We start from the raw sequence: 20141 nt of genomic DNA, 5'->3' as shown, positions 1-20141 counted from the left end.
CACCAATCCATAAATCTCTTTGAGGTTCGTCATTTGGAGCCCTAAAGAAAAGGTAAGCCCTGGTCTGTTCGTGCCTTTCAGCCTACAATACCAGTGGGTTGACTTGAACCGACTGCTATGGTAAGTCCTATTGAATTAATGTACAAATTCCTAGACCGAAAGTGATACCGATTTCGTCTCGACCAAGGTGTTCTCACTGGTTTCATCGTCATCCAGCCCTGAGTCGGTTTCGTCAGAAGTTCCGCCAGATTCTTGCAGAGGTGGTATGTGGATAGCTACAACTCACCCAATGGGCAATTTCGAGTGAAAAATCGGGTTTCATGGTCAAGGCCTCACTTCATTCATTTGGTGCGTCAGGTTCGTGTTGAAGGGATCCCAGATCTGGAAAAAGGGAAGACTTGATGTCCCGAGGTAACTGTCGGCCTTGTTGCAAGTCCAACTAACCCAATCACGTCGCTGCTCGCCGTTGACATGTGGCTTGAATCATGCCTGTTATATGCACCGACTCTGCGTGTCTTCATCTATGGCATGCCTTGCCGTTGGTCGTAATCCTTGTTCTTTCCTCGAATAGGTGACTTTATGAGTAGTTGACTTTAAGCAGGTAGAGTGAGTGGTTGACGGCCATCTGTTGTGGTCCTTCGATAGTGATCTCTCTGCTGTTCAGCCAGAACTGGACGCCTGCTCGCTCTAAAGTTCTTAAAGCGCGATGGCCCCTAGTATAATTCAATACCTTTTCACAACTTACAGTACTGCCAACCGCCATGTTTCAAATCGGCTGGGTAATACTTGCTTTCATCTACGCTCAAGCCGTGGGTATATGCGCAAGCGCCAATTGCCGTTCAGGATATCGCAATGCTGTTTATTTTACAAACTGGTAAATTTATAATCGCTAGGATAGGAATCAAATACTTATGGATAGAAGGTCTATATACGCTCGGGGATACCATCCTCACGATCTTCCCGCAGAGCAGATCAGCGTTCTCCTCTATGCATTTGCTAACGTGCAGAGCGACGGTTTGGTATTAGTACGGCGAGCCATATTGATCAAAGCCTTCTTACTAGCGTTACAAGCAGGGTCTCTTCTGATTCTTTTGCGGACCTTGAGACGCCATATGACGGCGATTGTAATTAGTAAACCACCCAGATTATCTTTTCGGACTACTTACGGCTCCTAGCTAGGAAAAAGTGCGAGAACGACGTCTGCGGATGCGTGAAACAGCCATATCTCCTCAAAAAAACCTACCGCAAGCTTAAAGTGCTCCTTAGCATCGGCGGGGCGACATATTCAAGCAACATTGCTGCGGCCGCTGCTACTAAAGCAAAGAGAGCCCTCTTTTCACAAAGTGCGATCGCCCTGATGAAAGACTGGGGGTTTTACGGGCTTGATATTGATTGGGAGTATCCCGTTAATGAAAAGGAGGCGCAAGACTTCGTCCTACTATTGGGCAAAATACGGTCGGAGATGGATTCATACGCAAGCCAGTATGCGCCTGGCTACCATTTTCTCTTAACGATATCGTCACCCGCTGGGCCTTCGAATTACGACATATTGCCGCTCAGTAAGATATCAGATATTATTGATAATTTCAACCTGATGGCCTACGACTATTCCGGTCCATGGAGCTCTATGACGGGACACCAAGCCAATTTGCACTCAAGTCCCATCAAGCCTAACTCGACACCGTTTTCTACAGATGCCGTCGTCGAAGACTATATATCCAAGGGCGTGCTGCCTACCAAGATTATTCTTGGTATGCCCGTGTACGGCAGAGCATTTCAGCAGACTGGTGGGCTCGGCCAGGCCTACTATGGCGCGGGCAACGGGTCGTGGGAGCAAGGCGTGTGGGACGCCAAGGCCCTGCCACGACCTGGGGCGATGGAGTATCACGACACGGCAGTTGGTGCTAGTTACAGCTACGACACAGATACCTAGGAGCTCATATCCTATGACAGCCCGTCAGTGACCAGACAGAAGGTTGCGTATATTATTGAGAGCGGGTTAGGTGGGAGTATGTTCTGGGAGGCGTCTGCCGACCGAGGTGACGAGACAGGACTTATCCACGCTAGCTTCAACGCTTTAGGAGGGGCCGCCAATGTAGACTGTTCTGAAAACCTGCTGCGTTATCCTAACAGTCGATATGCAACTATCCGCAATGGATGAGATACCTCCAAGTCGTCAATATTGGATTTGCATTGTTTTTGGAAGTCGATGGATATCATCATTGGGTAGTACGCCCTCTAGTTAAACAATGACTTTGTACCAAAGAACGCAAATCTCATCTAGTTCTCTATTTCTCGACCGCCTTTGTTTTCGAATCTAGCATTGCCGCATGGAGCTTAAATAACACTTAATACTTCATTACAGCAATAATAGTGCCCTGCAATAACCAAATACACCACAGGCTTGTGGGATGTATCGCAAGGGAGCATGCAAGTTCTGGCTACAGCATGGTCGTTTTGACTTATCCGGTCGAGTACACGTTTGAGATTCGGGCTTTAACTTCTGCAATGGAGACGAGGGGGTCGAATAATCTTGCGGGTCCTCCAGAGGTAAGGTGCAATAATAATGCTGCACGGCTTGTAAGTAAATGAAGGGAAATTATGTACTATACAGTAAGTAACGCCTGAAGCTACTTTGTAAAAGTCAATCGTATACAGAAAACAATCCCTAAATGCCTGGTCTCGATGTATAAGCCATTTATACTCGTTTTGTGCCAGGTTTGAAGCTGGCTAATCCTGTAGGGATTCACACAGTCGTGTGGCACTAGACGAACGGGGTGAGAAAATCATGCACACGTTGCGAATTAGGCCTTTTTAATCTATTTTGTCTCTTTACTGTGCAAATCACAGCTGATGAGCGTTCCACGCTACATCAGCCTTCTCCTCCCCATCTCGTCGGGCGCTTGAAACTCCTAATGCGAGGAATGTTCTTCATATTGCAAGCTATGAACGGATATTTATTCTATTTTCTGTTTTCTGTTTCCTAAGTATAGGAACCGGCACGAAGTCACATGATATACCTACTATAGCAAATCTGTCCGTCAGATGGTTGAGCTGCATGTCATTGGCGAATGGTGGTTGCTGGAACGGCACATCTTCGATTCGCTTTGATATCTTGCCGAAATCTCCGCAGTAGACCTTTGCCTGCTTAGACGAATGACGGCCGTCTCTTCTAGTTTGCTTGAAATCGTTGTTTTCACAGTCTGACAGCTTGATATCAAGGAGCCTAGAACTAGATATAGGATGTTAGTGTTGGTGTCATTGGGTGTGTGGTCGCATTGTAACTCGACAAGTTCCGCGTGCCTAATGTTATTTTGCAACAGCCTTGGTGTTTGGTCGAGGTTTTGGTCTTCCACCTCGCTAAACAGACCTTTTTGTTACAGCCCGCATCGCATAGAATCCGCACACTGCTGCTGCACGGTTGTTTAAGAAGTGGAGCTGGTAGAAACATTGCTAATAGGACCCGATCGATAGAGGCAAACTTGTCTGTTGTGCATTTCGGTACCCCGGCGGTATGTCGTGATATGAGAATCCACCGCACCATACTCTACCAGGCTGTGCGCGCCAACATGCACGCGTCCGCGGGAACGAACTCCTGAGATGTGATTCACCAAACGAACACAAGACTCAGACGACTTCCAAAGCGGACTTACCGTTCTGCCTCCAGGATCTTGTTCACCACGGCTGTGTGGGTCCATTCGCCGTCCATGTATGATGCATGCCCCTGCGCTGCACAGGATTGTTGGCCAACGTTGCGACGCATCGCACAGCGCCTGCTTCCCCCGCACATCCGCGCGGCTCGATGGCTTGTTCATGAAGCGAACCCAGCCAAGCAATAGGGGGATATGGAATTGGTGCGATACAGCGACGCAGAAGCCGCAGCCGAGCTCGCCGACGGCTGGCGCATCTTTCCGCTACCCGTCGGCGAGGATATTCGCAGATGCGAAGAAGTACAGTCATTCTTGTCAGAGAGGGTGATATATGGAAGGCTAACATGCCCTGATCTGAGGCAATCGTCGGTCAGGAGCCGCTTATATGGGAGCGGAACAACGCAACCCTGCAGAGGACGAGTGATGCGACGTTCAGAAAGCGGAGTCCAGGATTCTAGATGATGCCGAAAGCCAGAGCGCATTAGAGGAAACATTTCCAGCAGAAATCCGTTCCGCATAGGCCACGACGGCGACAAGTTTGCCAGTTCAGTCACTCATCGGCGAGTGCGCTGAGGTCTTGAGGCAGAGACTGGTAGACTGGCTTTGACGATGGCCAAACCGTTATCTAATGAATACGACAAATCATGATACCCCATCTCTAGATATGAGGTTTCTGGAGGGGTTCTGAATCGCGATGTGAGACTGCGGGCATGCTGATTCGCCTCGGTCCTTGGAACGCAGTGTTTTCTCTTATTATACAGTAGCGTTTCTCGCAAAATCATCTTTTAGCAAACTGATCTATCCGCAACATAAGCGACAGACAATGTCATGATTCTTTCTTGTTCAATTTGTATGTCCGCATCGCGGTCCATAGCTCTTTGTCGTCGGAGTTATATTCAGCCTTCCTATCAGCAACGTCAAGAAATTTCTCGAGAGGAAGTGTTTCGCCGGTCCTGGGCGTGCCATCTGCCCAATGTAGCTGGCCAACATACAGCATCTTAGCCTGTTGAAGAATATTGTGGTCGATAACAAGGAGTTCCTCGCGCAACCGAGAAAAAGATGTGATTCTGACGTTTGTCACCCTTTGGTCTTGTGGAGAATGAGTGAACAACAGGCCAAGGCGAGACTGTACCGCACGGATGTCGAGTCCGTTGTCTTCCTTCAATTGTATTTCGCTGTCGCAGAAGTTTGGCCCTTTGGCAAGCCCTTGGGCAGTCATGTGAAGATTGACAGGTGTATGAAGACGTACGCCCTAGCTAGGCAAGTCGTAGGGACCGAAGCCTCCCTTCCACACGTGACGGGCTGGGAGACCATATCTCCCACTTTCACTTCTAAACCACCACTTTACTTCTACTTCTACACATCACGATTAATTAGGAATTTACTGTTTATTTGCTTTTACGGTACCCACGAAACGTTCCGTACGGACCTGTTACAGACCCTGTGAAACCTACAAAAACTGTTCTTTTCCACAGCCTACCACCCGCAGACTGACGGTCAGAGCGAGAGAACGAACCAAACAGCGGAAATTGCCATCCGGTTCCAACTCTCGTAGCACCCGGAAATCCCGTGGCCAGAGATTCTCCCGGCGCTGCATCACAACCTCAACAACTCGTACTCCGCAACAATTGGGAGATCTCCCAACGAGGTCGTGTACGGATTTAAACCCCGTAGTAGTCTTGACGCAATCGTAGAAAAGGACGCTCCAACCGAGTCAATCGACATAATAAAGAGGATTTACCAGGACGAGGCGGCGGCTCTGATCGACATAGCCAACTCGCTGAGAAAGGAGCGCTACGACAGTAGCCACCCAAGCCATCTCCACTTTACCTTGTAGCCCACTTTCTCAAGGAAATGGATTTGAAAGGCGGGGGAAATCTTCAAATGCTTTCCATGAATTGATCTTTTCATTAACACATCGCAGAGGACCCATAGCCGTACTTCCTGCAGACAAGGGTGACGCAAAGAAATGACGAAAGAAGTTTGCTCCCAGGACAAGGAACGGTTGCGCTACTTGTCGACGACGCAAAGTAAAGTGTGACGAAACTCGGCCGACTTGTAAGAGAGAACTCCTATGTGTATTGTAGCAGTGACCTAACCGTACAGGCGGAAACTTCCAGCGAGGGCGATATAAGAGCGACAAAAGCTACGTCTGAAAATCTATCAAGATAACCCTCGACACAATTTGGTTAAGGTCAGGTCAAAAGATAACATGCTCGTTGACACAAAAAACTTTCAGATGAACTCAAATGACGGCCAGAAATCACTATCATGGACCGCCATGAATGGGTACGAGGCGATCGTCAAGGTATTCCTTGAGACCGGCAAAGTTGAAACCGACTCGAAGGAATTGCTCGTGTTGCATAGAGAGACGGGGAGCGCTTGAAAAATGGAAACTCGAGTCGAGATGCACAAGGTCCCCCAGATGGAACGACATTTGGAACGAGCCACTTCGTCAGAACTTAAAATTCTCAGTCAAAAACATGCCAATTCCGTCATACAAGACTGTTGGCGGACTCATAATCTCAGCTCCTGGACTGTACGTTGCACTATACCGACTCTCAACCATGAAGTAAGCCACTGGACAAGGAATGGGTCTCTTCTTAGGGAAGATGAAGCCATGATAATCGGGAATCCGACTGCACTATTTTGCGACCATCCAACGTGCCGATAGAGTCATTCCCTAATATATCACACAATCCGCCCATCGCCAGGCATACCACCGAGTGACAACTTGATCACACACCCAATGACACCAACACTAACATCCTATATCTAGTTCTATGCACCGCCAAAAACCAAGAGACTTTGGACATTAACTTTACCAAAGCCGCGTTGACGCAACAATGCTCGGCCGCGATGAACAGGCAATTCGGCTACAGTCATGATGCTGACATGATCAGCACAGATACCGACTTCACACAGCAGCTGGATCACTGCACAAAGAGTCTCTCCCGTTGCGAGCACATCGTCCACCACCACCACTGTCCCGCCTCTTGGCACCACATCTCGACCCATTTCGATTTCCTTCCCTCTTGATTCGTTCAAAGCCGAAGATGAAATGTGGGACGGAGGTTTGATGACAGAAGCAGTGGGTGAGGGGAGCTTACCGGCCTCGCGAATCAGCGCTAATGGCACGTCGACCCGTGAAGCCAGCGCCGACGCAAAGACGAAGCCACCGGCCTCGCAACACACCACCGCATCGACTTCAAGCCAATTACCGGTGAAGTGGGTGTGCAGCAGAGAAGAGCACAGGGCCAGCCCACCCGGCTGCTCAGATATGCCGAGCACGTGACGAAATTCAATGCCTGGGCGCGGGAAGTCGGGTGACGTGTGAACCATATCGGCCAGTCGATGTAGGTCCTCGTGTAGGAAGGGGAGCAGATATTGTTCGGCAAACGTCTTCGCCATCTCGTCACCAGCTGTGTCATTCTTGAAGATGAAGCTGGGGCGGTACTGCACGGCCCCTGAATTCAACCCTTCAGCGTCGCTGTTGTTATTGTCCTCATCGTCAACAACGTCGTTGCCGTTACGCCATCCTCCACAGGCCCGCAGTGTCTCTCTGCTAGCTTCAACGCGCATATCGAGCATCTTCCTGTCTGCTACCAGATGTGATAAGGATACTACTGGCGCTTCATCCCTCATACCAGTTATAAGTAGCACGTCAACGTTCGCGGCGTTATATACGACATTCACAAAATGTTCCTCTGGAAGCCGAGGGTTTTCTTGTACCTTTAGTTGGAAAAATCTTATCAGCGCTGACCGGTGTTGCTCCTTGTATCTTCGGTCGTAAAGCAGGCCGCCGAGGTCAGCACCACTCTCTTTCGCGTATTCTTCCTTCATGGCACTGCTGATGCTGACGACTCGTACCGTTAGACTGTTGCCAGCGCATCTGATGAGCAAAGAGGCCCAGGCGTCAGCGCAATAGTTTTTACCGGCGCCGCTGTCGCCCGTAACAAATAAAATGAGCTTCTGTACCATCGGCGCTTTCGGGAGAGGGCAAGCGTAAGAAAGGACACTGTAAGGGTCTGAGGCGTGTTTCAAATGAACCAAGCGCGGCTGGTTCGGTCCGAAGGCCTTACTCGCTAGTGCGGCGTCCCTGGGGTCCGGCCCTAGGTCGGCGCCGTAAGTTCCGCTGCTCAAGGGCAACAAGTCCCTGGCGACGTCGTAAACCCACTGCTCGGCGGCTCTGGCATCTTCACTGCGATCTTGTTCACGGGGCCAGACACCTGTGACAACGCAGGCAAAGTCCTAGTCTCGATTGCCGAACGCAGTTGCATCCTCCAGTGTCTCCAGCCCAAAGGCGCGGAGCAGCGCCGCCGGTCGATCAACGCCTTCCGCCAGCGGCGGTACGTCGCACTGTCCTACACGTGGGGCAGATAGACACCCAACCCTCGCCGGTCCGGAAATGTATCCTCGACCGCGTCCGCCACTACATGCACCACACAAAATTCGCTTCCTCTGGATTGATGCTCACTGTATCCGTCAAGACACATGCGGCGTCGACGATTGCGCCCGCCATTCCCGCTGCGTCGAGTAACGCAACGCCATGCAAGCCATGGACCTCGTCTACCAGCTCAGCGAGCACCCGGTAGCCCTACTGGGCCGGCCGCTGAAGACCATATCCGAGTTGCGCCTCCTTGTCCGAATTCTCTCGGGGGAGCTTGTCGATAGCGATCGCGAGTTTAAGCACTGTTGCTTCTCAGCGAAATCACCCAGGACAGCTGGTGGTGTCGTGCATGGGCATTCCAGGAGAACAACCGCGGCGGAATGCAGATGCAGCTATTGATCCGCCACGATCCGTCCCTAGAGCCGCAGAAATGGCGGTACAGACCATTCGGAGAGATACCGGGCGAGCTGTGCATACTGTCCGTCATGTTTTCCGTGCAGGCGACGCGGCTATGCCTAGCGCTCCGCGAGGTGGCAGGGCTGCCGCCACTGGACGTGAAGCGAATCGACGGCGTGCTTAGAGCGGCTGGGAGATATGCGCTTATGGTACACAGCTCCAGCTCCATGACCGCAACCGTGATCGCCGACATCGAGGCGCGTGGGTTGTCGAAGCCATGGGACCGGCTTGCTATCGTAGCCAACTGCTGTCAATACCCAGTGCGGTTGGACGGCGGAGCACTCAGCCGTCGAGGTCGGAGCCCAAGTTTGTCAGTGCTGGCCGTGTGTCTACTCAACGGCGAGATCCTAGATAACGGAAACAATGACATGGCATCGGCAGCCGGGCTGACGATGTCGGAATTTCTCGGCAGATTCATGCTTCGGCGATTCAAAGCGCCCGAAGACGAAGCGCGGCAATTGACATTTAACAAAGGCTGCCGGCTGATCGACGTAGAGTTGGCAGCGGGCGGGATTGTAACAAGGGGCCACCTGTGGAAACTGGCCCCGTCATCGATACCGCAAGGTGGAGGCGGAAGTAACCGCGGATCAACGAACTACGAGGCCGTTTGACACTGTATGAGCGGAGGGGTCTGCTGCAGCTCGTGTTTTACTTATAAGATTTGGACTGCCGCTGGCTCGCCGACCGGATCGACGAGTACCTCGCCGCTGACGCCCGCGCTGGGGGAGAGTACCGCTCCTTTGCCGAGATGTATTTTCACCGCATGGCTGCCGAGCTAGCAGAGGCGATCCTGGCCCATCGGAAGCTGAGGCTAGGTCGACGGGGCGTACCCGCCTGTGGCTTTCGCCTTCACGTCGGCGTGGCAGGGCGATTCTGGCTCGCAAACACACGACGCTAACGACATCGACTGCCACGTCTCTCTCGAGGCCGAAAAGAGTTCTCTAGGTAGAGGCGGTGTGCCGCAACTACGCGTCCGAAGGTGGCTGCTGGGTATGTGTTTCTTCTATGGTTGTCCGCTCACCAAGGTAGTGTTTTCCTGGCCGCGAGCGCTGCAGGAAGTAATAGTAATAGTTAGCGAGATGAATGGATATAGCCTCTGCATTGAATCTTGTTGTAGTATTTTTGATATGTGCCATGGGTGTAGTGGATGACGTAGATCAATTATAAGAATGTTCCTTCGGTCCGGCCCGGTGCACGGGACGCTACGGCCGTTGTTTTTGCAGAGCGGAGCTCTCCGGGTTCCATGCCGTCTAGTGCAGTTTAACTTGAAGCCAGGCTAGATCGTCTTCATACAGGGGGCGATCAATTGAAGGACGCATAATTATGCATCTATGTTTTATCCAGTCGATTGGACGTAAGCAAGTGTAATAGAGTGAGTGGGCGTTTTCCAGCGATGTGGATGGAAGTCTTGGAGCTCCGGTCAACCTTGGACAAGCCGCGGGGCCCCTTGCTCTTCTCTCGCCTTGCCGGAAGGTAGGCTAGTTCGATATGTTGCAGCCTGACGTCGTCGGTTTGCATGACAGGCGTCGCTCAGCTAGCCACCCAGTTATTGAAGTTCGTCCCATACCTTTCACACATTGCAGCCTGCGACGCTACCTGGGCCTGCGGCCGAGGCGGTCTAGCAACCTACACTGCTTAGATGTTTACGCCCTGGAACGGTGAGGGTTGAGGTGTCGTGCCAAGTTTCTCTCCTGGTCTCTCATTCCGGGGAGGCAAATTAGGCATCAGACCTTGTAACAAGGCGTCTTCGCTCCTGCGGGACAGGGATTCAGAACGAGTAAGAAGAAAGGTCGAACCGATCCCCAGAAATATGCGAGGTTCAAAGAGCCACCACAATCATGCAGTCGGTGCCTAATATCTTTACGGCATAAAATCACAACAACCGACACCTCTTTCTTCCAACTTTCTCGCACAAACTACAACGCATACCTGGGCTTAACTGAACTAAATACCACCAAACCAAAAAGTTGGCAGAAAATTTCTAGAGTGACAGCATGCAATCTCTCGGGCTGGCTCTTACTATTCTTCTTTTACTTTTCTCTCTTTTCAGGCCTCAAGGTTTTCGGATCCCGGCGGCTTGTGCCTTGAGCGGTACTCTGCTGCTTTTTGTTGAAGTTGGGTGGCGTCAAAAGCTTCCGAATGTTCTACCTGCCTGCTGGCTGGGCCTTTTTACCATTCTCATTTATTACAAGCGGAAAAGTAAATCCGTGCGTCAGAACAGTAATTATCAGCCTCAGTGCCCTTCCGAGAAGGCTCCAACTACCCTTAACGATACCTCGCCGGAAACCCTTTTTCGCCGGACCATACATGAGGACATACGTAACGCAGGAGGATTGATAATGTGGATCAAAAAGTACAGTGTTTTCTGGCACGTTGTATGGCCGGTTGGAAATTATACACAGCAATGTTATTTCATTCTGTCGTTCATCTTTTCGATAATCGATGGGCAGCTTGCAGGCTTGTTGGAAAGGACTACCCGTTGTCTCATCCAAGGAACCAACAAATCCGCCGAAAACTCCATCATGTGGGACCAACCGGATGTATTGGCCCTCGTTGCGTATTCGGCGTTACAATCAGCATCGGTTACAAAACGTCTCCGAAGCCGTCTGTGGACTAATTGTTTAACTTATCGCAAACAAAGAGTACAGGAGCTAATCCACAAAAAGCTTATGACTCTTGATTCATCTTACCACTGTGGGCCCACTTTTACCACACAGCTTGATTACCCACGCAGATAAGATCGGTCACAGCACAACATACATGCAATTTGACTTATGTTATTCCGCTCTAGCATCAATCAAGCTATAAATCCCTCTTGATATTGTTGCATTTGAGCCTGAATTCCGGGTCGTCATCCACGGGATCACGCGAGTCCCGAAGCCCCTCGGAGCCCCGGATTTCCGGTGCCGAAAAGTGGGTTGCATGACGATGCCGGCACCTGCGCTGTCCAGCCGCTGGTCATCCGGTCTGAAAAGAAATCTGTAAAACGGAATCGCAATTATAACAATACAGTACATATCAACCAGCCGTCCTTGTACGCCGTATACGATGTCATTCAGTGCCATCAAGCTAACAACTCTTCGGGCTGTTCTGAAATCAAAGTAAGACATTCCACTCCTATCCGCGAAATCAAATTCCTTCACCAATAGCGTTCAATAGGCCTAATATCGTATTTCTGGGAACTCCCATCTCCGCCATACGCTTTGTGAGGATACAGATGCTTGTCCCTTCGCTCCCACAAGAGGCTGCGTCTGAGAGACTCAGTCAGCTCAGTTGCGAGCATGTTTCGTCGGGTCGCTTGGGGAGAGAGGATCGCCGGACGATGCCTTCGATTATCAGTCACTATTTTGATGGGTCGAGCGGCAGACTGAGGCAATCCATGGATGGATTGTCTCGTACGCGAATCATGAGAGCGGCGTGAACAGACGGATACGCGGGTCTTAGCCTCCCTAAGACAAGGTGATGGATCACTCTAGAACCACACACTTGATTCATACGGCCTTGATTGATGTAGCGGGCGCCGGTGGAGCGTTTAATCCTTTTCACATAGACTGTCGTAGGAGAATGCTATTATACTCACACTCTGCTCATAAATTCTCTGCCTTGCCGCTGGAACCGTTGATGTGAAGCTTGATGGTGGTAATCTTTATCGTGCGTACGATATCTTCTCCATACGAAAGACTCATTATCAGTTTGCATCGACCCATAATCCGGCTTACGAACTTTGACTTGCGAATTTCTCTGTGGAAGGTTATTGCAATAACACCTTTACGGATCTCCCACGGGTATTGGCCTACCTTCACCGAGTCCTAGGGGTTTCCGCGATGAAATAGAGTTGGAAAAAAGCCATTGATCAGAGGCAATGTGTGTTAACAAGGGGCTAAAGGCAAAGCAACAGGGTGTGAGTGAATGATTTTCTTAGAGTGTGAACAGGAAAGTTTCTGGTCCAGTACATACAGAGGCGGAGACACCCAAAAACTTGGAGGACGTTTGCGGAAAACAAGCGACAGCCGAGAATAGTGGCCCTACGACAAGTTTATGGGAGTGGAGCTGCTCAAGGCTTTGGTGGTCCTCAATATGTATCCCCGTGAGTGGGAGCGACCGCAGTTCAGCCTCATACCAAGAGCAAGTAGCCCTTCAAACGAAGGAATTGCTGAGAAGGGACATGTACGGAAAGGAAAAATCTTAACATTCCTTTGCCAGCGGTTCTATCTACTTTGGACGAGTCCAGTGTACCAATGCCTTGTTTCCTCAACTAGATGTAGCCTGCCTGCCAAAACAACGCCAAAGCACTCAATCTGCAGACCCCGCAAAAGATTATGTCTCGCATTTGTCGATGTCGAATGACGCTATCGCATGGAGAGGTTTACTGCTTGAGCTCGTGCCAGACTGGCTGCCTACGTTTCATGTGTTAGTTATGTGGTTCCAAAAGAAACACTTGGAGATCTGAAGGAACACATACTCAGAAGTACCTTGGTTGACCAGGACACGAACGGTAATTTTGATAGGCATTCCCTGAATGGTAGGAAGGCCGAATGCCGACGGGTTGGTAGACTGTCCGACAAACAGGTGGCGATTGCCGAGGTCGATCTTGAAAGGCGTGGTAGATACGACAATGCTTTTGTCACTGCCATCAAGCTGCGTGGTGTAGGCAGCCACCGAGCCATACGCATTGCTGCTCTGGTAATAATAGACGTGAATTCCCATCTCGTTCGGTCGGTTGCGCAGGGGCTTCTACTCCGCAGCGGCAAAACCAACTTGGCCACGAAATGGGAATGAAAGGCCATTCAGACCGGCGAGGAATACGCAACCGCTGCGATTGACACCTTGGGGCCCAGGGTTGCCAATGTTAATCGAGAGCTCAGAGGGAATGCCAGCGAGGTTGCGGTCGAGAGGGCAGAGCTGGTTCTCGGGACCATCGGGGCCATCGAAGGTAAACTTGAACAGTACTACGAGTCGCAAGCAGGTTAGCTATCCATCAAATTCATTGGAATATGATAAATGAAAATCCATAAGGAGTAAATGAGCTTCAGTAATTATTACTTACTACCGTTCGGCTTGACTACAGGCAATTGTCCATCGGCGTGGAAGGCATCAAGGAACGCCTTGCTGCAGGGCTGGGCATTGATCTCAACAGCTCCAGACATCTTGCGTATGACGAGAACTTATGAGAAATGATGCTGAGTGAATCGAAGAAAGGATGCCTGCAGTTGTGGTGAGACGCAGCGAGACTGTCGAGTGATTGAAAAGGAAGGCGAAAACGAAGAAAAAGTGATGGTGGTGAGGAAGAAAAGAGTGTGGGAAGAAAAAAAAAACATTACAGCGGCATGAGAAAAGTTTAACTGTGGGTAGTGAATTAAAAGAGAAAAATAGGAAGGCGTTAATGTGAGGTGCCTGCCGTTAAGTTGATGAAGGCTCCTGCCCCTTCCAAAGAGCAGTGTGGTAGGAAAGAACAGATAGAAAAGCGGGAATCCCAACATACATTCCAGCCATCAATCCCTTCACCAGATACCTGTGTCCCCCTCTGTTTCGTACCCCACAGCATCGACCTGTTCCTCTTCCTCGTCTTGCGAATCCTTATGGCCGTCATCTTCTTCGCCGATCACCTGTCTGGCGGGTGCTCGAATTCCGGTTGTGATATGAGGCTGAGCGGCGAGCATTTCGTAGTCAGCGTCGAAAGCTTTGAGAGCTTGTCTGGCCTCAATGATCTTTCTGCGATACGCGGCACTGTCAGGGCCTTCGACCTGCGTAGAGCTAGGGGCAGTCCAAGGCTTGTTAGTAATGATAGCTTCGCGGGGACGGGCTGATCCTGTGGCGACGGCGATAGTCACTGGCATGGTGTCTTTGTCGACCTGCTGGGTTTTGGTATCGGCAACGGTGGCGCGGAGTCGCCCAGCTGAGTAGTGTGGTGAGGTCGGGAAGGGAAGCTTGCAGAAGCGTGGATGGTGGGACTCATGACAGAGACGGCACGGTTTAGCTTTGTCCTTGGTGCATGCGTCTTCGTAGTGATCAGGGCCTCCGCATTTGTGGCAGACCAAATGCCAGCCTTTCTTTCCGCCCATGGTGTCGGCAACTGTGTCTTGCTCAATGTGCCAGTTGTACCAAGAAACCACGGTAACAAATTTGCCGGTGTTCGCGATCTTTGGCTTGCCCTTTCCGCCCTTTGTCCATCCGTTTGTGCGGAGAAGGGTAATCATAGCTCCGCGGGCACGTGTGGTTGCGACAGCCATACGGTGCTTGTCGGGAATGAAACCAAGGGAGTCGGTGCGGGTAGTTTCATAGATAACGATATCTGCTTCGGCGCTCATGCTATCGTCGACGGTCTTGAACGTGACATTATTTTTCATGAAGTCGTTGGCGGTGTATGTATCCCAGTCCTGTAGATATTCCGCTAGTTGAGCCGAGTAGGGAACTATCACCATGAGGTTGCCTTGCATGCTCTGGTCAACCGTAGAAGGGAACCCATGGGCAAATAAGCGGAATATGAGATAAAGGCAGTAGTTTCTGTTCGCAAAGTTACTGAAACTATTGCCGGCAGGTGCCTCTTGTCCTTCGCCGATGTTGATCATAAACGAATCGGATTTGCCATGGCGGATCCGAAGGATATGGCCGACTTCCTTGCGGTAGAGGTTAGAGAGGTCCGAGTGACGAAATGCGAGGTTCATAAAGCCGTTGTAGAGGTTCTTCGATGTCCAAGTCGCGATGCTGCCATAGTTGCGAGTGTTTTCGATGAGAATATCTTCAGCGGCGTTAACGTAAGCTGCGCGGGAAAGGATTGACTGCTTGCGTTGGAGTCCGAAGGTAGTCTTCCATCCTTCACGTCCTTGTTCATCAAAACTCTTGCTCATGGGGCTGAACTGGTGTGGGTCGCCCGTGGTGATGTAGATGGAAAGTGATGACCTTACGGTATATAAGCTTCTGCCTAGAAAATGATGGCGGCAAATGCGGGGGAATTCATTGCCTGAGGCTCTCGAGAAACAGTCTTTGAGCGTAGCAGACCATTGCTCTGTCCCCGCGTTCGTCATTATTGGTGCCCTCAAGGCATCTACATAGCTAGTACTGGGCGGTACCCTATGCGCGACTGCGTGCGCGCTGGGTTGGCCGCCACTTGCTAACTGTATGGCAGGCGCCGGCCTGGGAAAACACAAACCAACATGACTTCCACTCGCTTCGATCACGTTCTTCGAATGCACTCTGCCTGCGAGCCATAGCTAGCTTATTCACACTAATCTGGCCGAAAAGCTCTCAGGCATTTGCTCAGCTTGCTTCAATCCACAGCTATTTTTATACAGTATCAGTAAATGATGATATCTCGTTGAAACTTCGGCAGAAGCAGTAGTAAAATGATGATCGCTAGTCCCACGACTACTCTGGGGAGCCGTTCTTACGTAATTGGAGCGCAAAGACTGTTGACGAAATGGCTTGGATTAGCCGCAACAATACTTATCCGTGATTAAAACCACTATTCCGCTTCGGATTGACATGCAAATTGATCCTAACGTGATCTCCACAACTCGAAAACGTGGTGGCTGCTTCGAATATTCTAGAATCTCAGCCTACATAGTAAATGAAATACAATCTCAAGCTTTCCCCCCACTACTCATTTAGCCGTGGGACATCTTCTTACTCCAGTCCACCATGGCACCCAACCTCGCAGTCTCGCAGCATGTTCTTATCTGCGACAGCGCAGATGGCCCGTATTGTCGGCTGCAGCATCCGTTCCATCAGCCACATCAGATCAAACCTACGATGCTTCGGAACGACCAATGCCCCCCGAAACGCCGCAGGTCGATCGCGGACCGTGACACAACCAATGCTCGAAGCGCTACTGGCGAAACCACGGTGCTACGGGCTACCGGAAACCCTGGGCGTAATGGGCCATATGCATCTTAAACATCGCTCCGGGCATGAGAACGGAATCATGGGGACGGAAAGGAGTATGGTAATCAAAGAATAATAGAAGAAAGTGGATTCTACATATACAGTTGGATCCGAAATCGGTTTCCGGCATTATTGTTCTGGCGTTTCCAACCAAGAGACAATAATGGACCTGTTTGCTGACATGGTACTTGCTAGAGAGAAAAGGATACAGAAAGTGGCAGCTGTTGTGGGCGCTCAACCCTATGTTTGCAAGGTAAAGAGCTGATCATGGATTACCTACAGGGGTATCATCATCTTCTGTCAGCAAGTGGATACCAAAATGTCCAGGAAAGAAATGTTTCTTGTGTGAAAAGCATGAAACCGATTTCGAACACGACTGTAAATGATTTTGGCATCAATCCGACGACAATGCGGAGGGCGAGGCGTAGAAGCTTCCGGGACGAAAGATGAGATTCCTGTGTTGTGTCTTGTGTCTTGAAAACTGCGCATTCGCGATCCTCCTGAAACAGTCGACTGGTTCAGGTGTGATTTTCTCTCCGGAGTCGTCTCATATACAGGCTTAGATCAGTACTGTTCACACCGACCCGAATGCCTTTACTGCTACTGCTACAGCTAGGTGCGAAAACAGTGTCCTGTTGAGTTGAACTCTTTGAGGTCTTTGAACGCACGGACGCTTGATTATACCGTATGAAATGCATCGCGTTCACACATAGTACTCGAACGACCACGTGACTGATGACTCCAAAAATGGATTATGCTGGGACTTGTCGAACACCGTGGCTTCGATATGAGTCACAGTCCGAACGCCAGAACATGCTACTCCCTCTTTTCATCAGCAACATTACCAAAAGTCAGCAGAATCAGCAAAAGGCTTTACCACAATGGCGCCGTTTCTCGCCCGTTCTACCCATGACTTCCTCAGGAATATAATCTATAGTAAGTTGCAGGGCGAAGTGATTGCTTCTGATGACAGCATAGCCGAGATGGTCGGTTGTAATCCTCGGTCGATATGCCGAATTCGCTCGAAGTTGCTCGCGTTTGGGACAATAGAGATTCCGACAAATACACCCGGTCGCCCCAAATCCATCACCCCTCCCATGCTAAGCGCTTTGCACAGCGAGCTTGGTGTCGATCCATGCCTTACCCTTGATAAACTAGCCACCTTCCTTTACGAGCATTACGATACCGACGTATCCCGCTTCACCATCAGTAGGACCTTAAGAGAAGACAAGTGGTCCCAGAAAGCCACACAGAATGTCGCGCAAGAGCGTAATCTTGACCTGCGAGACGAGTTTATGCACCAGATATCACAGTTACGATCTGATCAGTTGGTGTTTGTGGACGAATCCGGCGTAGATAAGAGTATTGGTACACGGCGTAGAGGCTGGGCTCCCCGAGGAAAGCGACCACGTCAAATCAAGCGATTTCACCGCGGTCGCAGGTACCAGATCTTACCGGCCTATACCCAAGATGGAGTGATACACTTTCGGGTTTTCGAAGGATCGACGGATGCTAAGGTTTTCGAAAGTTTCATTGAAACTCTCCTGCTATACTGTGGTCGTTGGCCCGAGCCCCGATCAGTATTGATCATGGATAATGCATCATTTCATCACTCGGAGCGCATTCAGGAAATGTGCAGCGAAGCCGGAGTGGTGCTGATATATTCAGCTCCCTACAGCCCGGATATCATCCCGATTGAGCACTTTTTCGGGGAGCTGAAGAACTTTACTCGGAAGGTCTGGGATGAGCATCAAGGGTTCATCAGGGCTGATTTCCAAGGTTTTCTGGAAGAATGTGTCATGGTTGTCGGCCAGCGAAAGAAGAGCGCTAGAGGTCATTTCCGTAGCTGTTCGATCTCGATTGACGAACCTTAAGACTAAGGCAGATGGGAATATCAGAGTATTATGCGATTCAGATGACTTGTTCTTGGTCTACATAGATCTTTACATCCCGCACCCAACGACGCCCTACGCCTTCCAATACGCCATGATCGATGAAAAATTAAGCATCGTTATCCTCATATAGAAGTTCAAGGTCTAGTCCTCTTGCCATTGTGAGGTTATAAGCCAGTTCGAAATGTTCTCTTTGGATCTCGCTCCCCACTCTGGAGCAATGCCAGTCACGATACACCGCGACAGCATCATCCCTCAGTCCAAGCACGCATAGGGGAGGCAGACGACTGCAAGAACAGCTTCCCGGGTCTGGGGAATGCGCGTTCTGCGCTGGTACATAGTCAGAGATGTGGTTATGAATAATTACGGGGGCATGGCTAGGAGAATCCGGTCCTAAGCTTTGTCGCTTGCGCTTGCGGTCGCGACCTTGTTGATCTTCGGCGTATATCTTCGTTCGGAACTCCTCGGGAATATCGTCATGCGTGTCTAACTTGTTGCCTCGCTGAACCCATCGGACAAGTTCTCTCAAATGATGGTCCATGAGTTTGAAATGCTTTCCCTGTTGTTGTCGGTCCTGCCAGCACCATTCCCCATTGTCGCACGGGGCTCCCGGGCATCTCATAAGCTGGTAGACCCGCCGCCATGGATCAAGCTCGCCAGTAGCCTCCAGCTCTGCATCCATCCAGGCGCTCCGCTCTGCAAGGCCTATAGCTGTGGCACCTCGCCCAGCGGGCCGACCCGTAGTGGCAAGTTTTTTGTAGTCCTGCTGAATCTGGAGCTTCAGCCTCTTCCCAGCGCGGAGAAGCTGGCTCCATCCTTGCAGTTGCTCCTCAATACTTAGCCAATCGATTTGCTGTCTTTTAGTATAATGCTTTGAAACTTTGTCTTCGGACCGGTCATTAGGGACCGATAAAACAATAGTTGTATCACCAATCTCATAGGGCTTGCTTTTCGTATTGATGATCTCGACGAACTTAGCCGAGAGTACTTGATTCCAAAATTCGCTCGGTGCTACGGGTAGATTCTTCTCGGTTTGTTCAACAGCCTTTCTATTATCCAGGGTTAACTTCCATTGCATAGTATAGAGCATCAACCGAAGGGGCTTTTCGTCGTATGACCGGCCTGGAACCCAGTCTGCATATTTCAGGAACGGCAGTGGCTTTGGAACGAGGGGAAGCTGGCTGTGCGGGGAACTAGCGCCATGGTTGAGTTCACTGGTGGCAGAATCGGTGATGTCTGAGTGTTGGCCATCAGCTTCATCGTCGCTAGTAAGCTCGTACACCCAGTCGTCTGCAGCCATGATCGCGGTCATTGGCCAACGCAGACAGAGAGATAGAATGAAACACGGCAATTATCCAGTAAAGGCAAAATAGCACTTTAAGTGAGGTCAACAGGTTGCATGGGATTGTGGTCTGGCTTAATCAATGGGTGGGTCTACAGCTATCATAGAAGTTTCTAGAAAGTACCCAGACTATTACACCCAATCATAAGGCATCAAATGCGCTATGCTGGGCGTACTTTCTGCATACTTGCCAGAATGAAATATTTGTCAAGATGACAGGTCCCAGCTTGCATCCACCCTTGATCGCCTTTTTCGACAGTCCTGAAAACTCGTGATTCATTTCTCAGCCTGTCGCGCTGCCGTCCATTGGATACTCGCTATCTCCTTAAAGAGGCCGTCGCAAGTTGGCGATATCCTCTCGTTTTTGTGTTACCAAGCTTGTTCGCCTCATCCAGTGCTTCGTCGGGCGAGGAAACCGCGTGTTTGGCTCCAGGTGGCAAGATGCCTTTTTCTCTTCTGTGGCTAAGTAGCGTGGCTTCCAGCACGAATCAGCCGCAGAACGTTTCTGCCTGCTGCAGCCTGCGACATAC

At 50.4% G+C, this 20141-nt stretch overlaps 7 protein-coding genes across 7 annotated transcripts; 3 read left to right on the top strand and 4 right to left on the bottom strand.

Annotated features, from left to right (window-relative positions):
* Nucleotides 1-761: 761 nt before the first annotated feature.
* Nucleotides 762-1933, top strand: CTRU02_215577 (endochitinase; the record flags this gene model as incomplete). Its single annotated transcript, XM_036723732.1, has 3 exons — nucleotides 762-874; nucleotides 923-1075; nucleotides 1180-1933. The coding sequence occupies 3 exons, from the start codon at nucleotides 762-764 to the stop codon at nucleotides 1931-1933; spliced, it is 1020 nt and encodes a 339-aa protein (XP_036584415.1).
* Nucleotides 1934-6431: 4498 nt separating this feature from the next.
* CTRU02_215576 (phosphoribosyl transferase domain protein) lies at nucleotides 6432-7631 on the bottom strand (the record flags this gene model as incomplete). The annotated part of the gene is made up of 2 exons (XM_036723733.1): nucleotides 6432-7106; nucleotides 7134-7631. 2 exons carry the CDS (start codon nucleotides 7629-7631, stop codon nucleotides 6432-6434), a joined length of 1173 nt encoding a protein of 390 aa, XP_036584416.1.
* Nucleotides 7632-8199: 568 nt separating this feature from the next.
* Nucleotides 8200-9107, top strand: CTRU02_215575 (uncharacterized protein; the record flags this gene model as incomplete). Its single annotated transcript, XM_070206502.1, has 2 exons — nucleotides 8200-8333; nucleotides 8357-9107. The coding sequence occupies 2 exons, from the start codon at nucleotides 8200-8202 to the stop codon at nucleotides 9105-9107; spliced, it is 885 nt and encodes a 294-aa protein (XP_070059802.1).
* Nucleotides 9108-12862: 3755 nt separating this feature from the next.
* CTRU02_215574 (uncharacterized protein) lies at nucleotides 12863-13203 on the bottom strand (the record flags this gene model as incomplete). The annotated part of the gene is made up of 2 exons (XM_036723735.1): nucleotides 12863-12893; nucleotides 12959-13203. 2 exons carry the CDS (start codon nucleotides 13201-13203, stop codon nucleotides 12863-12865), a joined length of 276 nt encoding a protein of 91 aa, XP_036584418.1.
* Nucleotides 13204-13230: 27 nt separating this feature from the next.
* Nucleotides 13231-13643, bottom strand: CTRU02_215573 (uncharacterized protein; the record flags this gene model as incomplete). Its single annotated transcript, XM_036723736.1, has 2 exons — nucleotides 13231-13445; nucleotides 13544-13643. The coding sequence occupies 2 exons, from the start codon at nucleotides 13641-13643 to the stop codon at nucleotides 13231-13233; spliced, it is 315 nt and encodes a 104-aa protein (XP_036584419.1).
* Nucleotides 13644-17258: 3615 nt separating this feature from the next.
* Nucleotides 17259-18251, top strand: CTRU02_215572 (uncharacterized protein; the record flags this gene model as incomplete). The annotated part of the gene is made up of 1 exon (XM_070206501.1): nucleotides 17259-18251. The coding sequence occupies one exon, from the start codon at nucleotides 17259-17261 to the stop codon at nucleotides 18249-18251; it is 993 nt and encodes a 330-aa protein (XP_070059801.1).
* A 127-nt stretch (nucleotides 18252-18378) lies between these two features.
* Nucleotides 18379-19581, bottom strand: CTRU02_215571 (uncharacterized protein; the record flags this gene model as incomplete). Its single annotated transcript, XM_036723737.2, has 1 exon — nucleotides 18379-19581. One exon carries the CDS (start codon nucleotides 19579-19581, stop codon nucleotides 18379-18381), a length of 1203 nt encoding a protein of 400 aa, XP_036584420.2.
* Between the last annotated feature and the right edge of the window lie 560 nt (nucleotides 19582-20141).

This window comes from Colletotrichum truncatum, assembly GCF_014235925.2.
Source record: "Colletotrichum truncatum strain CMES1059 chromosome Unknown Contig_0017, whole genome shotgun sequence".
Classification (NCBI taxonomy): domain Eukaryota; kingdom Fungi; phylum Ascomycota; class Sordariomycetes; order Glomerellales; family Glomerellaceae; genus Colletotrichum; species Colletotrichum truncatum.
The sequence above is the reverse complement of the archived record's forward strand: the minus strand, read 5'-3'. Positions and strand labels throughout refer to the sequence as shown.